At 38.6% G+C, this 20,657-nt stretch overlaps 1 protein-coding gene and 1 long non-coding RNA gene across 2 annotated transcripts; both read left to right on the plus strand.

Annotated features, from left to right (window-relative positions):
• Positions 1 to 3,662: 3,662 nt before the first annotated feature.
• LOC149718720 (uncharacterized) lies at positions 3,663 to 5,062 on the plus strand. Its single transcript, XM_089851839.1, has 2 exons — positions 3,663 to 4,782; positions 4,878 to 5,062. The coding sequence occupies exons 1-2, from the start codon at positions 4,151 to 4,153 to the stop codon at positions 4,999 to 5,001; spliced, it is 756 nt and encodes a 251-aa protein (XP_089707965.1). The 5' UTR covers positions 3,663 to 4,150; the 3' UTR covers positions 5,002 to 5,062.
• A 4,195-nt stretch (positions 5,063 to 9,257) lies between these two features.
• Positions 9,258 to 10,125, plus strand: LOC149718721 (uncharacterized). Its single transcript, XR_016376848.1, has 3 exons — positions 9,258 to 9,790; positions 9,863 to 9,901; positions 10,003 to 10,125. It is a non-coding gene; the product is annotated as an uncharacterized LOC149718721 (long non-coding RNA).
• The last annotated feature ends 10,532 nt before the right edge of the window (positions 10,126 to 20,657 follow it).

Below are 20,657 nucleotides of genomic sequence, written 5' to 3' on the forward strand. Positions count from 1 at the left end.
TAGATACAATCCTTTCCAAATCTAAATTGTAAATACGTTTCCTTGAGCTTAGCGTGATATTGATATCTACTTTTGTTAAAGGGTTACCGACAGTAATTAACTCTATTTTTATTTCGACTTTAAATTATAATAGATTCATAATAATAGAAACGCCTAATTCAATTATGTAATTCTTTTAATACTCGGATTCATGTTTTAAAACTCTATTCTGACTTGATTTTTTCCGGCCCTTTGAATTTGCCGCTCTTCGAATCTGAAGGGACAGAAACTCTTTATCTGATCTTTTTAATTCCATACGTTACAACACAAGTGGAATGCACTATACTGACATTGCTTCCGTTGAGGTAAACGCTGTTGTTTAAAGTTAAAGTGTTAGTGACATAATTTTCGTCATCGACAAACTTAAAATGAGAAACAAATCCTTGATAAATCTAGTTTTTTATGATATGTTTACTTCTTTATTTGGTTTCGTAGCAATTTATAAAATTGCAATCAAAGTGTTGTGTTTGGAAAAGGCCTAGTTAAAATTTTGCTTCGTTTGATGACGTAGTAAGGAGAAATTTTCTCTCTAGATGTCGCTCACGTGACGCCTGTTAGTGTCTCTGCGCCGCGTTAAGCCTATTTTATTCAGATTCGCGCGGCATTAGTAGACTCGGGAGTCTTGGGCGGGCGCTCGCGCTTGGTTTTTCCGCAAGATGCCGTGAATTTGCTTTTGCCCTCCAAATTTCAAGTTTTCAAAGTGTTTTTTTTCTGTGTTTTCCCTCATATTTAAATATTGATCAAGTATATTTTTGGAATCAGAAGAGTTTAAACTCTCAAATAAGTAAGGTTTTCTTAAAATTTGGGATAATTTTTAAACAACTTCGCTATTCCTTTAACTACAGAGTTGAATATAGATCGAGTGGGGAAACTTAAAGCTCCGCCATTGACATGCGCGGAAACCACGTTTTACTTTCAACAGCAACACGTGGGAAAAATCTACTTTTTAGCGCATAATTTAAAATGCTTCGTTCTTAGAACAATTTTGTTACTATATGACATTGTTTTACCATTTTTAGTTATAAAGCAAGCGATAACTTATCGACCAGCTTAGCAATTTTGATGAGTTACCACTCTCGTAAAAATTAAAAACGATAAAATTTTAACTTGACCACCTTGTTCTTTATTAGCACGAGGGGAATTCACGAGTCATCCGCGAATTTTCGTTCGTTCCTAATTCAAACTGGCTAAAAGTTATACTAAATTAAATATTGTATACACTGTAATTTAATGCAAAATAAAAATCATTTACCTTTCGGTAACTCCCCCTTTAAAGGCCGGCATTTCTGCTAAAGGGTTCTCCTTGAGCAGAAAATTGCCGTGACCGAGTAACAATGGAGATCGGAGCGACGTAAAATAAAAACGGTTCTACTTGAGCAGAAGACCGTGCTTCGGGGTTCTGCTTGAGCAGAAGACCGTGCTACTGTCGTCACGAAAAATATTTCGGCCCCTATTTTTGGCCCCAAATTTCGACACCCCGAAACCACCGAAAGTGCGGTTCTACTTGAGCAGAAGTCCGTGCTTCGGGGTTCTACTTGAGCAGAAGACCGTGCTTCGGGGTTCTACTTGAGCAGAAGACCGACCAATAAATATATAGCATCAATAGACTAGATTTGAATCAGTTGAAACATACACAATAATGGGGCTAATTTAATCACCTTTGAAAGTAAAAAATCGATTTGTTGTACACCATGGGATTAGTCTCGCCAATTGTTAGTCTATGCACTATGAAATACCAAATTGATTCCATTCACGTCAAAGAACCAATAGCGAAACTATGAAACTGCCTAGAAAGTCATTCTATAGATAGTTTATAGGCATGGAGGGTTCCATTTACACAAGGATGCCAGAGAGGACTACTTAGAGAGTAAAAACGCAGCCTATAGCCTCGCCTCCTTTTGTAGATGGATTGAATCCTCCATGCCTGTAAACTATCTAGAACGAGTCTTTGAAAATCTCTGAAAACCAATGCCTTTTTTTTGTGTGTGTGAAAATGTAACCAGAATTTGTAGGGATGGTTTTCATACGTGGAGGATTATACCATTTACACCAGGAGGTAAGGCCACCTGGAGTACAAAACTGCATGCTATTTTGTACTCAAGATAGCCTCACCCCCCTGGTGTAAATGGACTAATCCTCCACGTGTGAAAACTATCTATAGCTTAGGCGCTAAATTTATGGATTTTCGCCCATACAGAGTTAATAATTAACTATATAATTCAATGCAATTGCCACCAAAATTTATTCAAATTAAATGCCTCATTTAGGCATTACGTCTCTTCGGTGAGTAATGTAATATTCTCTATTGTGTTCAGCACCGGCAACCTTTCTCGCAAGATATCTTGGATCTCTGAATACGTTCATATTTGTTAGGCAGGACCAATATTTTTTATATTTAATTTTCCTGATGCCGGTGTTGTTTCTATGTGGCTGCTGTCCGGTCCCTAACCAGGGAAATTGACGTGACGTGATACACGGCGTCTGGAAGCAGTGTTCACATTCTGGGTTGGTGATATCCCCCCCATTATTTGGAATTTCAGGTTTTGGGACTGGTAATGCAGAAATGGCGTTTTTTGAAGGCTGCTGTACCCCATTCGCTTTTCTTTTTCTTGAGAATTTGGACCCTGAGACAAATAGCCGTGTGAAAAATTAAGACTTTAGGAAATGAAATTAAACATACCTAAGCTTTCGCCGTAATTCCATCCATTTTCACTAAAAAGATTTTTGATGGCTTCCTCTTGCTCTTCATTAACTTGGAGGGTAATGTTATTTACTTTCGAACTCATTTTTTTTACTACTTCTCTGGTAAGAAGCCTAAAAGCGAGTGCCTTATCCTAGGCAATTTTCTTTGCATCAAACTCTTGTGAGGTCTCTTTTTTTTTAATCCTTTCTTTGTGACAAAAAGGGGGTGTATTTTTAAGCTTTTGGGGGCTTTTTCAATGCCCATCGTCACTGGGATACTGAATTTTCCATGACGTATGGGTATTTTTTGGGGAAGGTCGAGCAAGGTAGAAAAAGGTTGATTTTATTTAGATAAGCTTGAATTTTTTCTTGCTCGGCCTTTGACCCGTTTTCTTTGCAAATTTATTTTTTAGGGGTTTTTAAGGGTTTGGTTATTTCTTATTTTTCTTTTTTAAATTGTTTGTTCGTATTTTTCTACAAGAAAGGGCACCAAGCGCCCGTCCCTGTCTCTGTGAGACTCAGAGAGAGAAACCATAGGCGCCATAGACAGCGTCTACAATACATGTCAAAGAGAGAGAGAGAGAGAGAGAGAGAGAGAGAGAGAGAGAGAGAGCCGAACGCAGCGTATTACTACTATTCATGAATACCAGCTTTACTTAGAACCCCCCCCCCACCGGGAGGTATTTCCATGAAGACACCAACTCTGGAAAATTACTTGGGGGCGGGGATGGGGGTCACAGAAAAGCGCGAAGGTTTAATTTTTTTCCATTTCATTCGTATTTTGTACCGATATTGAGAATATTGGGTCGAAATAATTCAGTAGGGCGATCACAGCTTAGCTATGGAATCGACAAAGAAAATGCAAAAGAAACGCCTTTCAAATGGATCGGAAAAACTCTACGCGTACGAATATGCTAGTTTGGACGTTAGTAAAAGTATTTCTATGTATTTTCATAAGTTAATTATACCTCTAAGTACACAAATTCGGGGAACGACTGGGCATCTTTGGCAGGCTACTGTGACGTCAGAACTCGTATAGCGCTAAGATCCGAAGAGAGAAAATTTTAAAATTTCTGTCGCGGTGCAGCCACCAAGCGGTCGAGACGAAAAATAAAATCATCCAGTGGAATAAAGGAGAGTTTTACGTTTCGTATAGGCAGGCACTGGGGGGGAACGAATTTTACTTAAGCAACCCCAAATCCCTCTCTCTCTCGTGAGATAGAGGCGGTTTCAGTCCTGAAACATTCTAAAAGGGATAAAAGAAACGCTAGGCTAGGCAGTACAATTTTGTATTGAGGTTGAGGTGATAAATGATACGGAGAGAGTATAGGGTTTCATTAAAGGGAGCCAGACAAACACTATTGCCATAGAAGTGGAAGCGATTTGTGTACTTAGAGGTATAATTAACTTATGGTATTTTAAATATGAAATGGAAAAAAATGATTTTGATAAAGAATACTGCGTTGCAACTAGCACCAACGACCGATGGCACGCCCTAAAAGCCATAACGAGGGACATAAAAAAAATTGGCCAAGGCACAAAGAAACAGGAGGGGGTTGCTTGGCACCCAGAATTAACAGATAAGGTCGCGGCTGTAAAGAATCACATATATTGGGCCATTGATAATGCGAATTCTTGCGCGGAAACCTTGAGAGCGTTGATAATGAATTGTGTGGAACATTTTAGTGGTGACCACAACAATTGTGATCAAGCATCCCATTTCAAAGACACTGACTACATTCCAAGCACCGTAATGATTGAAGCCCCAATAGCAAAAGGGCTACTAATTAATTTTTTGAAAAAGACAACGTTGTTCGTGAACGCGGAAGACTACGTGAAGTGCCGTGACACGTATTACACGGAAAGCTTTAACAACACTGTATTGATGTATATTGATAAACGAATACACTACAAAAAGTCATACCCGCTTAGGCAAGCTTTGTCAGTTCTAGATTGGAATGAGCATGTTTGTAGAACTTTTACCTCGTTATACAGTACTGAAAGTGCGAAGCATTGCAACAAAGTAATAGGAAAAAAGAATTACAAGAATAAAACCTATTCGTAAGTACATAACTTTGGAACGCTTTTCCGAAGGGTCCACCCCTTGATTTAGACTTTCCGATCATGCTTATATATCGTATTTAAATAAATTTCAGGTTTGTAAACCAGATATGGGCAATGTTGGCCAGATGTCCTCCAAACGAGGACAATCCAATCAATTCTTCATTTTCAAGAACCAACCTGGATTCAGACAGCTCTTCGGAAGAAGAAAATTCATAGTTTTTAAACTGTTTCGTTTACTTTTTTAATTTGAATAAATTTTGGTGGCAATTGCATTGAATTATATAGTTAATTATTAACTCTGTATGGGCGAAAATCCATAAATTTAGCGCCTAAGCTATAGATAGTTTTCACACGTGGAGGATTAGTCCATTTACACCAGGGGGGTGAGGCTATCTTGAGTACAAAATAGCATGCAGTTTTGTACTCCAGGTGGCCTTACCTCCTGGTGTAAATGGTATAATCCTCCACGTATGAAAACCATCCCTACAAATTCTGGTTACATTTTCACACACACAAAAAAAAAGGCATTGGTTTTCAGAGATTTTCAAAGACTCGTTCTAGATAGTTTACAGGCATGGAGGATTCAATCCATCTACAAAAGGAGGCGAGGCTATAGGCTGCGTTTTTACTCTCTAAGTAGTCCTCTCTGGCATCCTTGTGTAAATGGAACCCTCCATGCCTATAAACTATCTATAGAATGACTTTCTAGGCAGTTTCATAGTTTCGCTATTGGTTCTTTGACGTGAATGGAATCAATTTGGTATTTCATAGTGCATAGACTAACAATTGGCGAGACTAATCCCATGGTGTACAACAAATCGATTTTTTACTTTCAAAGGTGATTAAATTAGCCCCATTATTGTGTATGTTTCAACTGATTCAAATCTAGTCTATTGATGCTATATATTTATTGGTCGGTCTTCTGCTCAAGTAGAACCCCGAAGCACGGTCTTCTGCTCAAGTAGAACCCCGAAGCACGGACTTCTGCTCAAGTAGAACCGCACTTTCGGTGGTTTCGGGGTGTCGAAATTTGGGGCCAAAAATAGGGGCCGAAATATTTTTCGTGACGACAGTAGCACGGTCTTCTGCTCAAGCAGAACCCCGAAGCACGGTCTTCTGCTCAAGTAGAACCGTTTTTATTTTACGTCGCTCCGATCTCCATTGTTACTCGGTCACGGCAATTTTCTGCTCAAGGAGAACCCTTTAGCAGAAATGCCGGCCTTTAACGAACTCACCTCTGAAATGTTTTAGTTGCTCACCTCAGGCTGAGAGTCACTCAGATATCTTTCGCTTAGCTCATCTTGGGAGGATATTGTTAATTTCAAGAATGAAAAAACAAAGAATTTATAGCCAGTCTTTGTCCGATGATGTGTTCCTCTTTGAAATTAAGAAAAGCACGTGATAGAGGCTAGCCAATAATAGATCTTTTCAATGCAGTAATCCTTTCCCAAAAATAGCGACCTCCAGAAGGCTCACGGAACGGGGCTGACCCTGAGAGCAGTCGACCCCTGTTTGCAAAACAAGGTAAAGTTAGACCGAGTAGAGCCGATTGGTGAAATTCGACGTCACAGATCAAAGTTCAATCATCAGCGGTGGGTGCATTTTGTTTCGCGTTTACGTGAATAGATGGCGTTTGAGTGAATAACCCCAAAAATATTGGTCATATTGATTTAGAGTTATTTAGCAACGTCAATAAGAACTAATCGGCGAGTGCGATTGAATTTCTACACGATGATGCCCTTGTTTGAACCTTCCAAAGTATATTAGAAATTCCGTTGGCAATAACGGATTTTTTTCCATTAGCATGCTTTCGCTTTTTAAATTAAATCAGAAAATAAATTAAATAGCTAATTCCGTTCGTGATGCCCTAGCAAAGTAATTATAAATTAAGAAAAACAAGATGAAGCTATTCAGCGTAGACACCGAGCTATGGTCGCCTGAAAACAGAGATCAACAAGATGGTCTAGCCCATAATTGAGCCACATCGTTTACGTACTCTCGCTATCCCTACTACAATAAATATACTTCTAGTGAAATATCCCCTACCGGTAAGCGCGCTTCTATAGAATCCTCGCCTGTTCGTACCCCATTCCTCTCTCCCTCTCTCTCTTAGAGCTCACTCGGCACAGCTCCTAGATACTTTCGTTCTCTCTCTTACTATCTCTGCAACCCTCTTTCAGCAAGCGACTATAGAGGAGGAAGTAGAGTATCAGGCTGGAATGACGTAGGTCCCGCATTCGATTCCCGGTGGTGGTGGAGAAGAAAACAAATATTATAAATTTAAAAATCGTTCACATGAAAAATATGGAGCCAGCGCCATCTAGAAGTGATTTTTCGAAGTACTATTTAAAAATAGTGAACGAAACATCATCATCTTCTTCTTTTTCTACTACTACACACCAGGTCAAACTAATAGCGAATCGTATATACGATGTGGCTAAAAAACCCAGCTTTTATAAAAATATTATTAAAAAATACTTTTGGAGATGAAACAATAAATATCTTCAACCATGTATTTAAGATGAAATTATTATTGTATCAGAAGAAAATAGGGGAAGTGGATAGCTTGGGCAACTTCGCGAGGCGTCCCGTTTACGGATTTTTCGCGCCATTTCCCTCCCCGTGGGGGTGAAGAGAGATAGGATTTTTACGCGCATTAACACACGAGTGACGTAATTCTGTGGACAGTACGGTCCTACGCCTTCCAACTGACTAGAGGCGTCTGCTAGAGGCAGTGAGGCACTCAGGCAGAATGGCAGAGGCCGGAATCGAGTGGTAACTATTCATAACTTATTTTAAAATATGTCTTTATTTTTAAATACAATGGTATTTCTAAGTTCCAGGGAAAAAATTAACTTGTCTGAAGTTTTAAACTGTGATAGGGAAGAGTTCAAAGTAATAAAGTTGTATCCAAGTTGTTGTAGTTTGATTTTTAACATTGGGATTGGTTTGGGTAGATCTTACTTTTCCTTTCAACACAGCCTGAGTTTTCTTATCGGTAGTTTCCTTGTACGTTAAATCACACTGCGTACTCTTAACGACATTCATTTTATTAAATAACCGAATTTTCGTCCTTAATTAAACCAATATCCGCATTAACCCGTTGCCTGACGTAACCCTAACTCAAACTGATGCACAGCAGAAATATAAGCAGACTACACAAGTTAGTTCCACAGTTCACTACATGGTGGCGTTCGCAATGAAATCTGGTACTATTTTATGCTTCGCGCCGATTGGCCAGATTCAAATTTTAAGGGTGGTAGGGGAATCGACCATTGTAAGTGAGAATCACTGGACGACTTGTATGGCTCAAGGCTACGGCTACCCACTTCCCCTATTTTCTTCTGATTGTATTCAAATTCCTCATAATTGAAGATCTTTGTGATGGGTTTTTCTGGTGTTTAAAACCCGTTGGTTTTTTGGACTGGGTTTTTTAATTCAAACCTGCTTGTAAATCATGAAATCTATCTGGCTTCACCTTAAGATATCCTGTCTTATACTATAAGCAACAGAAGTCCATAATAAGTGTGATGGACTCCTGGAAGCGCTTTGGCTTCTACTCCATGGCTACAATATTTGCTTCGCACGCGAGATCGCTCTGTACGCAGCCTCAAGCAAATTTGCTTGAAATTTCAAACATTTTCGCGTCGTACGTGCCTACGCAGCCAATCAGGAGAGGCAATGAATCACGTGATCTTTTTAAGATGGCGTCGATCCGTGAAACACACCGCATACAGTTGTTAGAAATGAATAGTCTCGTGACATAAGCATATCAAACCACCCGTAAGCGTGAATCGGCGGGAAATTAGCCACAGGCATTGTCTAGGTAAAACTCGGGAGACAAGTCTTCCTGGTGGCACAAAAGGGAAACTTTATTCAAATCACGCAAGGGATGCTACCGGAAGCTTGGGAATAAATACAAGGATTAATATATATCTTAAACTTACCAATTATAAGCTCTACCTCTATTAATACTTGTAATCATAACAAACATTGTCGTCTGCTAGTGAGGCTAAAACGTGGATTTTGTAGTTCGCGTAATAAAGGCACGCCGTAGCCTACACTTTTATCTTTTGTACTTATCCTATTCGTAAGAAACCAGTTGTACTGTGTACACTTATCACTAAGAGTTTTTCCCATTTTCTTTAAAAATTCGAGATAATTTGCTGTTCCTAATATTAAACAAACAACTTAAGTCTTAAAAGCCCGTACTAAACAGATTACCGCTGCCATTCATTGCAGACTGCTTAGATTTCCGGGTTATAAGGTGGTAGGGGGAATCGGGAAGGAGAGAATTGCTTCGTTTTCCCTCTAGGTGGCGTAGAACCTCAAATTTCTCTCTGGCGCCCTTGTACAATGGTGATTACCCGTGGTCTTATTATGAATTCAAGCTTACGGGTGGTTTGATATGCTTATGCTCGTGATTATCTCTACTTTTAATAAATCGTAGAAATAAAATGAAAAATAAAAATAAAAGAAGAATATGGGTTTTGGAAAGTATACCGAAAGTATGGATATTTAAATTGTATGTAACGCGAGCCTGTATATAGCAGAATTTAGTCTTAGAAAGGGTAAATATTCCCGTACAAAACCCATTCCCTTCCATGCTTTAACCAGGCTTTAACCTTTAAATGAACAACTCTTCGAGTCTGGACTTTATATTTAATCAAAAATATTGATTACAAAAATGCATTATTCATAATTTTCATTTCAGTTACCCTGGCAACAGAAACATTAGCAGGAGTGTTTGGTTAACAAAAATAGCTGTGAAAATGATATTTGAGATTCATTGAGCAAACTCTGTCTAATTCAGGACTGGACATATATGGCTTGGATTATGGCTTGAAAACATGAGAGATTTGGCGTTAATAGGATTGTTGTACTTCATGTCGTTTGTACTCTGGTCTTCGAATTTCGGATTTTACAAAGCTATGGTTTAAGTGGAGCCCAAAATGGCGCTGAACGAAATGGAATTTCTTGGAAATAATTGATATTTCAAATACAGGTATAGAATTTGCATTTTCAAATCTAAAATGTTATTTATCCTTGATTTTCAAAAACGTGCCATTTATTAAAGGTTCGCCAATGAAACTGAATTAACTACGCGACACTTAAAGTGAGTTTGTAATCATTTCTTCGCGTTGTTGAAGCGAGACTCGGTGTTTTGGAATTAAGATCTATTTTATCGATGACGATTGCGCTTTCATTTCTTGTCAGGCATGGATTTATAGAAAAAGCAAAGACACCCAGAAAGAAATCATGGCGGAATATTTTAAACGATCCCTGAACATGAAGTACATTTCATATTTGAAACTCTTTTAGACGACTATGGGCGAGCGAGAATGGATCGCCATAAGGCGCTAATCCTCACTCGTTTGACCAAATTGTTTCGCGAAAAGTAACAAAAGATGCGAAGAAAACTTTAATTGTAATCTTTAAAGCTTACTCGACCGAAAAAACCCGGCGGAAATCACGCAGCCGACGGAAGAAATTTTAACTTACGCCGGAATCCGGCGGTAGACCGTTCACACTACGACCAGAAGTAATATAAGAAACCTCCCTACGGGAGGAAAGTATACAAAGGCGAATTTTTTGCGATACATCCTCGTACCGCGAATGTCCCCGCGCACTTATACGGCCGTAAACAACGTTTAAAAAATAGGGCCGCGCCGCGTAGAGCGTAGGAATACATTCTCTGATCTCGCGTTTGCGTCGGCTGCTTAAGCGATTGCGTCGGCTGCTTAAGCGATTGCGTCGGCTGCTTAAGTGATTGCGTCGGCTGCTTAAGTTCGTCAATTTCACAAACTCATTGTAATTTTAAACTTTTTCAATGAATTAATTCATGCAGTATTTTTAGATTTTGATTATAATCAATCATTAATAGACAGGCAGTGACTAGATTATAGGATTTTCATAGGTCTTTGCATAAAATTTTAATTAAATCCTTACCTAGCCAAGGTACATGACTAACACTATACATAGATAGATTTTAAAATGGTGTTATTATCTATCTCGAAATTTTATTCTTGTATTCATAATTTTCATCATCTTCAAACTAGATTTTACCGTATGTGAATATTTATTAGTAAAATCAGGAATCATTAGGACTGTGCGAATAGTACTTTTTAAGGTATTCGTCGAATACCAAATAGCAGTGTTTTTGGGAGCCATCTCTCGGCTCGGAATAGGAAAATGACCAAATAATTTGACCAAATAGTGTGAAGTTCAAAAATTCGACCAAATTTAAATTTCTATAAAACTATTCTACCAAATTTCAAATTTATAAATAATGGGACACGGAAAGGTACTTTTGAACAGCTGAAAACTTATTTTTGAACGAATCAAAGGTTTTATTTTAATCATAATTAGGTTAGTTGTCAATATATCCCTATTCGCTTTGCAATGTATGACCTCTTCCATCATACTATATTTTTTAATAGGTATACTATAGTGACATATTATTAGGAAGTTCAATAGTTAGCTCCGCAGCGAGAAGTTGATAATAACCAGTACCCTTTAAGTTAAAACCTTTAATGATTTATTCTTGTCAGAGAGAATTCTTGTCTATGAACTTTTAAAGACTGAGTGGCTGATTCCAGCTATAGCCTCCTAGATCACGCGACTCGGTGAACGCGGGTAATACTTTTAATAACAGTAGGCACGTCAGAATTTTAAGGCTGTGTCTGCCGAGTCGCGTCATCTATGGGGCCACGGTCCAGCGGACACTATGACAGCGCCCATAGGGATAGGAGCATCACATTTATGTTTCTATCTCTATGACAGCGCCCTCAAATTCACAAAATCAACAGAAAAATTCAAAAACTGGTTGCAGAAGAAAATAGGGGAAGTGGATAGCTTGGGCAACTTCGCGAGGCGTCCCGTTTACGGATTTTTCGCGCCATTTCCCTCCCCGTGGGGGTGAAGAGAGATAGGATTTTTACGCGCATTAACACACGAGTGACGTAATTCTGTGGACAGTACGGTCCTACGCCTTCCAACTGACTAGAGGCGTCTGCTAGAGGCAGTGAGGCACTCAGGCAGAATGGCAGAGGCCGGAATCGAGTGGTAACTATTCATAACTTATTTTAAAATATGTCTTTATTTTTAAATACAATGGTATTTCTAAGTTCCAGGGAAAAAATTAACTTGTCTGAAGTTTTAAACTGTGATAGGGAAGAGTTCAAAGTAATAAAGTTGTATCCAAGTTGTTGTAGTTTGATTTTTAACATTGGGATTGGTTTGGGTAGATCTTACTTTTCCTTTCAACACAGCCTGAGTTTTCTTATCGGTAGTTTCCTTGTACGTTAAATCACACTGCGTACTCTTAACGACATTCATTTTATTAAATAACCGAATTTTCGTCCTTAATTAAACCAATATCCGCATTAACCCGTTGCCTGACGTAACCCTAACTCAAACTGAAGCACAGCAGAAATATAAGCAGACTACACAAGTTAGTTCCACAGTTCACTACATGGTGGCGTTCGCAATGAAATCTGGTACTATTTTATGCTTCGCGCCGATTGGCCAGATTCAAATTTTAAGGGTGGTAGGGGAATCGACCATTGTAAGTGAGAATCACTGGACGACTTGTATGGCTCAAGGCTACGGCTACCCACTTCCCCTATTTTCTTCTGCTGGTTGCGAATACCAAATAATTTGGTCAATAGACTGTTAAAAACATTCATTTTCTCGTGGTTTTATCCGCTATAGAATAGTCGGTTTTTCGAAGCTCATTATTTGGTATTCTAGAATTTTGAAAATCATTATTCGATTCGTCGGTGCGAATAGTAAACGTCAATTTTGACCAAATTATTTGGTCCGACCAAATAGTAACGAATAGTCTGCACGGCCCTAGGAATCATCCGTTTCTTACGACAGACGGCTAAGCAGACTACACTAGTTTGAAGCGCTTTTTCCTCTTTCCTTTTCCAACGACCATATCGAAGGACTACCGTACCTTGTCCATGAGCAATAGTGTCTGAATATGGTATTTGGCGTTTCGAGGATGTATCGCGTGTTTTAACGTTATGGCTACGGCGCCTTGTATACTTCCCTCCCGTAGGGAGGTTTCTTATATTACTTCTGCTGGCGCTTTAATCACGCATGATACAGAGGACTGGATAAATTTGTTCCCTATAGCGATTCCCTCCATTTTGTCCCACATTACTTGTCGACTGCTCGCTGCGTCGTGGCTGATCGGAGTGACTTTCATTCTGTTTTTCTTGGGTTGTTTCTTGCGGACGGAGTTCACGACGGAAAGCTACAATCGCATCGACACCCTCTCGGACTTGATCAAATCGGTAATTCCAACAGTAATGGTCCCTGAAACATACGACCACCTCAAAGTTTCGGTGAATATCGTTTTGTATGTTAAGTTTCTCAATTCATCTGACATCATTGTTGCGCATCTACAGGCAGCCCAGGACCCCGCTGTTAAGGAATGGCTAGATGTGTTCATGTGGCAAGGGGAATGATGTTAATATACACTAAGTAATAGATATGTAAATTATGAGGGCATCAAAAAATTAATAAAAAAAAATCGATAAGAATCAACTTCTCAAATTATATTGATCAAACATAAATAAATTTGATCAAATTATATCATGAGTTAATAATATGTTAGCTCCCTATAAGTTACTCAGGCTCCATAGGCGTAATGTAACCAGCGATTTCTTCTCATTTCGCCAGCGCGGGAAAAAATCCGAATGTTGCGCTCTCTCTTGTCGAAAAAAAAAATCCCGCTCGTACCGCTCCTCGACCTCGAGTCGTCGGCTGCTTTTTCAGTGTTTTAGTCATGGATGTTTTATGTTTTAACAATTTAACATTAAATCGTGGCGTTTGTGTCAGTACTGAGACAAAAAATGCAAGAACTCAATGCAATTTGATGATATTGATAAAGAATGCTAAAGATAAGAGACTTTGTTGTTGTGAATTGAAACCAGAAAATTATACAACTGAGCTAAATCCAATCCATTGATCTCTTAACTTCTTTCTTAACCGCTACTGAGCGAAATATTCGGCTGCTTAAATAGCTCCGATATCATTGGCTAGCTTCCACTACACGCGCTTCCGGGGGAAAAACCGGAAAGAAGAGTAAATAAGATTTTCGTTCACGTGGCGGCCGCAGAGCGTCGCATATAATTGGGAAGCTCGCGGCGCGGGAGAAAACGCTGGAGTTTAAAAATGAATTTCCTGAGTAACTTATAGGGAGCTAACATATTATTAACTCATGATTATATATAATGCTTTCAATCCCGTTACTTCCGGGCGAAAAGCTGTGGTAGTAAGAGTCGAGCCATAGCCGACTTGTATTAATTATTTATACAAGTCGGCTATGGTCGAGCACCTGAATAATGTGTTACTAATAATCAAGGAAAACGAGTCTATCGATGTCAAAGAGTACATCAAGAGAAAAGGAGGACTTTATTTTTCGCAACAAGAACTTGGGGGGGGGGGGTCAGTGGTCCACCAGACCACTAAGAAAATGCAAGGGTAACCGAGTCCACACATCAACTATTTTAATTATCCACTTCTTTAGTTTAGCAGAAGTCAATGGTCATGGGCCAGTTCATTTATTCCAGTCCAGGAGGGTCGCTGGCGTAATGTCCAGTTTTAAAAAAAAGGGGTAAAAGAAAGGTTCGATTTAGCAGACGCCATTAAACCAATGGCGGCGGCACAGTCGTCCTCCTTTTAAAGACTTATTAAATGCTAATTATATTGTAATATGATATCATTTATTTTTTTCTAACATTTCTGCTTTGTTATTTAGAAAAAAGCCATTCTTTTAAGGCATAATATTATGTTTCTAAACCTTTCCTTTAATTCCCAATGATGCAATATCTTATGAAAAGAGCAGAATCGCCACTATAATCAGTATACTTGGCTCCCTGCTGGCATAAAGTAAGATTATTGAATATTAAGTCAAGTATTTTATCAAAATTTTAATCGATGTGTTAAATTTCCGATTGGTTGAATTTATTTTCCAACCAAAAACATTTCCCGAGAAATTTTATTTTTCCAAGAAAGAAGAGTGTGTTTACGATTTTATTTCACCCTTCAGTAACTAATTTATATCCTGAAAAGAAGCTAGGCGTTGATGATATCAGGAATAGCGTCTGATAAAACAAGCTTAAACAAGGACAATTAAGAAGTGACTGGAAACCTGAATCGACATTCAGGTGGTTATAAAAGGTACAACAGCTAAAATTACTTTTTCAAGTTAAAGCGTGACCTGTATCCGCAGAAATGTACGTTGGATTATCTAATTACTGCATATTGAAACCATGTTTAATCAGATGTAAGGCGGGAAAATGGCGCTAGCTACGTTGACAAGAAAGCGCGAGAAGTGCCGTCAAAATTTGAACCGAATTCTATCATATTTAAGGCTAAAATAAATCATAATTTAGAACGACATAAGCACCACATATCAATGGTTTTATAACAGATATCATAAGTTCATAAGATCTGTTCCATAAGTTTGTCACTGGTTACTGAGAGTTTAGGTGAAACTTCATTAATTCTCTGATGAGGCGCTGACAAAGGCTTAGTACAGACTAATAGGAAGATGGACTTCAAAACTAACAGAGTGTAGGCAATTCTCGCGTCGATCTCGAACTACCTCTCAGTAAGTCTCTAGCATAACGAAGTAAAGGTAGTGTCATACTTATGGAACATATCTTATAAACTTAAGCAGCTATGAAAGGTAAAAAGTTACGGTTTTAATTTTTATGACCGCTAGTTGGGCTCAAGTTTTCCAATGATTTTCCATTAGTAGTCATTAGAGTGGAAGGAGGCGAAGGATATTTGGGACGACCTTAACGTGATTAGCGAATATTCGCCTTCTAACCCTAATGCATATCGGCAATCTGCATGCAGAGTCGAGAATAAAGGGAAGTAAGAAAACAAACTTAACCCTACATTGAACTTGAAAGATTTGGTTCACACGCTGTTATAGATATCACAAACATATTGATTGGTAAAAATTCATCCACAAGCAGCGCAGAACCTGTAAACATGCTTCGCAATGGACAAGAGGGAAAGACACGCGGGTAAACCTTAGCCTTACATCTCGCTTTGAGGAGTTAGTGTTTTCGTATCATGAGACTGCGCAGAGACGGCAATTTATCAACCCCCTTGTTTGTACCGATTATGAGAGTTACCAACCCCCTTTTTTACGACGAAAAGGTCTATTGCGCATTTATCAAAAGCACACTTTCGAAGAAGAGCGACATTAATTGCGCATTTTCATCGGAGACAACAACAAAAATGGTACAGGATGGATAGTAAATATCAATCGATAAGCATTCAGGGACGTATTTTTGATATCCATGATGAAGGTTGCGGGGGGGGGGGAAATCGAAACGCAGCTCTACTTGCAGCAGAGTGTATTGAAATTTTGCAGGGCTGTTGCATCGATTTGGTAACCAATTTTCCGTCTTCTCTTTGACGGGAAATATTGAATTTAAATGCCAAATTATCCGTGAATGTTTGTCCGATCCCACCACCATACGCGATAAATTGGGACCAAAGACGTTGGAATACATAATACTGCTAGACCCCACATAGCTTGTGTACTGCCAAGGGTGACTGATAATGAATGTTCCGAATATGACGTAGGTATTTCTAAATATAACAAATAGAACATTAAGCATAAAAATCCCCAAATGACATCATAGGTATACGTATAGCATCTGGGATTATATATACTTATGCCTATTATTATTTTTCGAGATAAAAATTATAATGAAAATAATACGGTTAGGAAAGTAATTCCACATGGTTCCTGTTCCAGATGAAAAGACATGGTATTTTGTGAAAATTCAAAGGACTTTACTTGTAAAGCATTGTATGAACAACAATAGACCGTTTTAAAACGTTAGGGGTAAAATAGTCTCCTGTATTAGTGTACATCTTGTTGTCTTAAGACGGAACTTCCACTCGGTAAGGCGAAACAAAGACGTTAGATGGAATCTCCTTGCAGCACGAAACTCACTAAAAGTATTTTACTAATGACTTCAAAGTATACAGTTTTTATTCGTAATTACAAGCAATGGTATAAGACAGTGGATGCGTAAGTTTACAGTACTTTGTTATTGCAACAGTTTTCAAGGCTTGCACCATTAAAACAACTTCTTTTAGCATGATTCTTGGTTGTAATACCAATAAAAACATAAGAATTCAATAACGGTAAATCATAAGTAAATTGAGAGCATAAAAATAAAAACCCAAAGTAGAAAACTAATAATTCATATATTAATAAAATTATTAAACGATATAGTGTGTTGTGGATCATACAAGATATTATATCTAAAAGCTAATAATTTTCGATAACTGATGACGTGGTGTTACATTCTCCTTGGTCAGTTCGGACACTCAATTGCAACTTCAGTTCCTCTATCTTTTCTCGCATTTGCTTAATCTCAACATTTTTCCGCGCAATAAGCAACTAGACTTCGGCTTCCGACTCGTCCTTAAGCCATCTTTGCTTTCTGCTCCGATAACATATTTTTAATTTCTTCGTTTTTTATCGCGTTAAAATCAAGTTGGTCAATCGCGCCAATATCGGCACCATTATCGAGTAAGAAACGAACCTTCCACTTTGTATAGCCTCCGATAAGGGCGTCCGGCCTAATTTATCCGCCTGTCTAACTTGTGCTCCATTTTCTACTAGGAATTTCACTACATCTAAATGCCCGTCAGCGGAAGCCTCCAACAAAGGCGTTCTTCCAGAATTGTCCGCTTTTTCAATTTTAGCTCCCTTTTCTACTAAGAATTTGACAACATCCAAATTTCCAATTCTGCAAACCCAGAATAAGGCTGTTTTTTCGTCATTGTCCACTCTTCCTATTTCAGCTCCGTTCTCTACTAGAAATTTAACCACATTACTGCTAGCCACAAATAAAGGTGTTTCTCCCCGTTTGTTCGCCACTTCAATTCTGGCTCTATTTTCTACTAAGAATTTCACCACATCTAAACGTCCAAATTTGGAAGCCGCGAATAACGGTGTTTTTCCGTCATTGTCCGCTCTTTCAATTTCAGCTCCGTTTTCTACTAGGAATTTGACGACGTCGAAATGTCCACCTTCTGAAGCCGCGAATAACGGCGTTTGTCCAAATATGTCAGTCGTTTCAACTATAGCTCCCTTTTCCACTAAGAATTTGACGACATCTAAATGTCCAGTTCCGCAGGCCCAGAATAACGGTGTTTCTCCGTCATTGTCAGTCGTTTCAACTTTAGCTCCCTTTTCTACTAAGAATTTAACGATATCTAAATTTCCAGTATCGCAAGCCAAAAAAAGCGGTGTTGTTCCGTCATTGTCAGTCGTTTCAACTTTAGCTCCCTTTTCAACTAAGAATTTAACGACATCTGAATTTCCAGTATCGCAAGCCGAAAAAAACGGTGTGTCCCCAAATATGTCAGCCGTTTCAACTTTAGCTCCCTTTTCTACTAAAAATTTAACGACATCTAAATTTCCAGTTCCGCAAGCCGAAAAAAACGGTGTTTGTCCAAATATGTCAGCCGTTTCAACTTTAGCTCCCTTTTCTACTAAAAATTTAACGATATCTAAATTTCCACTTCCGAAAGCCGAAAAAAAAGGTGTTTTTCCGTTTTTGTCCGCTCTTTCAATTTCAGCTCCGTTTTCTACTAGGAATTTGACGACGTCGAAATGTCCACCTTCTGAAGCCGCGAATAACGGCGTTTGACCAAATTTGTCGGCAGCTTCAACTTTCGCTCCATTTTCCAGCAACAATTTGACCAAGTCCAAATACCCTTTCCGCGAACTCAGGAATAGAGGAGTGCGTCCATCTTTGTCGCTCTTGTTGACGTCTTCCCCATTGGACAATAAGACATTTATCGAATCTTGGAAGCCATTAGAGAAGGTGTCGTTTATAATTGACAACCATACTATTATCCACAAAGCCTTCATTATATCTATAGGCGACCTTTTCCTTGCAAAGTGGCGCACTTCGGATGTCGATGCCTGCATTGGAATTGTGAAACCATGTGCTATTTAATAATTCCCATAATGCTAGTAAGGTTAAAAATGCACTTGACTCGATCAGAGGAAGGTACTTTGCAGTTCTAGAGTCACACGCTATCAAGGCGCGAAAACTAACATATTTTCGTTACCTAATTAAGGAGTGTTACGTTATAGCCAATAAAGAATCGAAAAGGTGTTTTTCTACTTTGCTACAATAGAAACCCTAGGCGTATGAATACCCGTTGTTAAATCTGGTAACAAAGAAAGAATTTCGGACCAACATGTTTGGGCAAAAGTTTAAATTTGCTCTTTCTTTTAACTTTCTAAGCTCACTCCAGTCACTCGACAATTTCGGTCTTTTTGGCTTTTGCCGAATCGAATCCAAGACTAATGTAATTGTTAACGTGGCATGAAATCCACCGGTTAACTTTAGAACTATTGTGATGCCAGCGATTACAAGGGACTCTCCGTTTGCTGGGGAATAGAGGGGAACCGCCGTAAGAAACTTCATTAAGCAACTGATTTAAAGACAGCGAATGTTAATTTTGCGTCTTTACAAAGCAACTAGCTGTTACCGACGAATTCGATCGCGTGGAATTAGTATTATTTTTAATATTTCATCGAATTACCTTTATCTCAAACCTACGAAATGGTTCCCAGCTGCTTGACTTGTCTCTATAATTCCAGCGGTGTTTGTGCCAAATTTGTTCGCGATTAGCTATATATATGTTTATATAAGCGACACTGAGACGTTCATCGTGGCAATCATAGCTTAATTTTAAAGGAAAAACGCGTCCTGGAATTTTTGTTCTTTCATTTGAAAGACATATCAAACAACGAATATTTTTAATTGGTGCTATGAATTCGTCTGCAATATTAAAGACGATACCAACCATTAAATGAATTCGGGGTTGGTACCTGAAATTATATGGGATGAAGTAAATATTACAACCAGACGGGTATCGTTCAGGTGTCTTATTGGTGGTCAGCTTGTACCACGTGACGGGTCCCCGGCTTAGCTTCATCACACTGAAGCCTAGCGCGCGTACGCTCTTGTTGGTATCTTCTATAATATTGTTAGTGAATATTCATTACTTTTTTTTGTCTTTCATTTTGAAAAAACGAAAACTAAACGATGAGTTTTTCCTTTAATTGATAAGATACGAGAAACAGAAAACTAATACTAAGAAATTTTAATTATATCGAAAGAGTTGCGCGTATCATTAAATATTTCCAAGGATTGAAACGAGAGACGTTTTTAAGTGAATATGACCGGCCTCAATCGAACTGAAAAGGGAGTATGACCTATATGCAACGTTGCACGAATTCATTATGAAACCAGGGATATTAGATGGTTTAAGAGGGGAATTGAGGAACGTTATCGGCGTGTCATGCGCACTATGGTCTACCATATTTCTTAGTTTTTAGTACTATTCAAGGAGACGGAATTTCCATTAGTAGTCATTCGAGTGGAAGTAGGCGCAGCTCTACTTGCAGCAGAGTGTATAGAAATTTTGCAAGGCTGTTGCGACGATTTGGTCCCCAATCTTCCGTCTTCTCTTTGAGGGGAAATGTTCAATTTAAACGTCAAAATATCCGTGAATGCCCCCCCCCCACACACACACACTCCTAAAGATAGGCCTTTGCTAAGCCTAATACTATTGACGCGTTAAATTGGGACCAAAAACGTTGGAATGCATAATACTTCTAGACCCCACTTAGATTGTTTACAGAAAATGGTGACTGATAATGAATGTTCCCAATATATGACGTAAGTATTTCTTAATATAACATTTAGAAAGTTAGGCATAAAAATCTCCAAATATCTTCATCTTATGCCTATTATGTTCGATATAAAAATTATAATAATGGAACTCACTATATTACT

The sequence above is a fragment of the Phalangium opilio genome, unplaced genomic scaffold (genome assembly GCF_054372755.1).
Source record: "Phalangium opilio isolate 3A_F unplaced genomic scaffold, DU_Popi_V2 ptg000002l_1, whole genome shotgun sequence".
NCBI lineage: Eukaryota > Metazoa > Arthropoda > Arachnida > Opiliones > Phalangiidae > Phalangium > Phalangium opilio.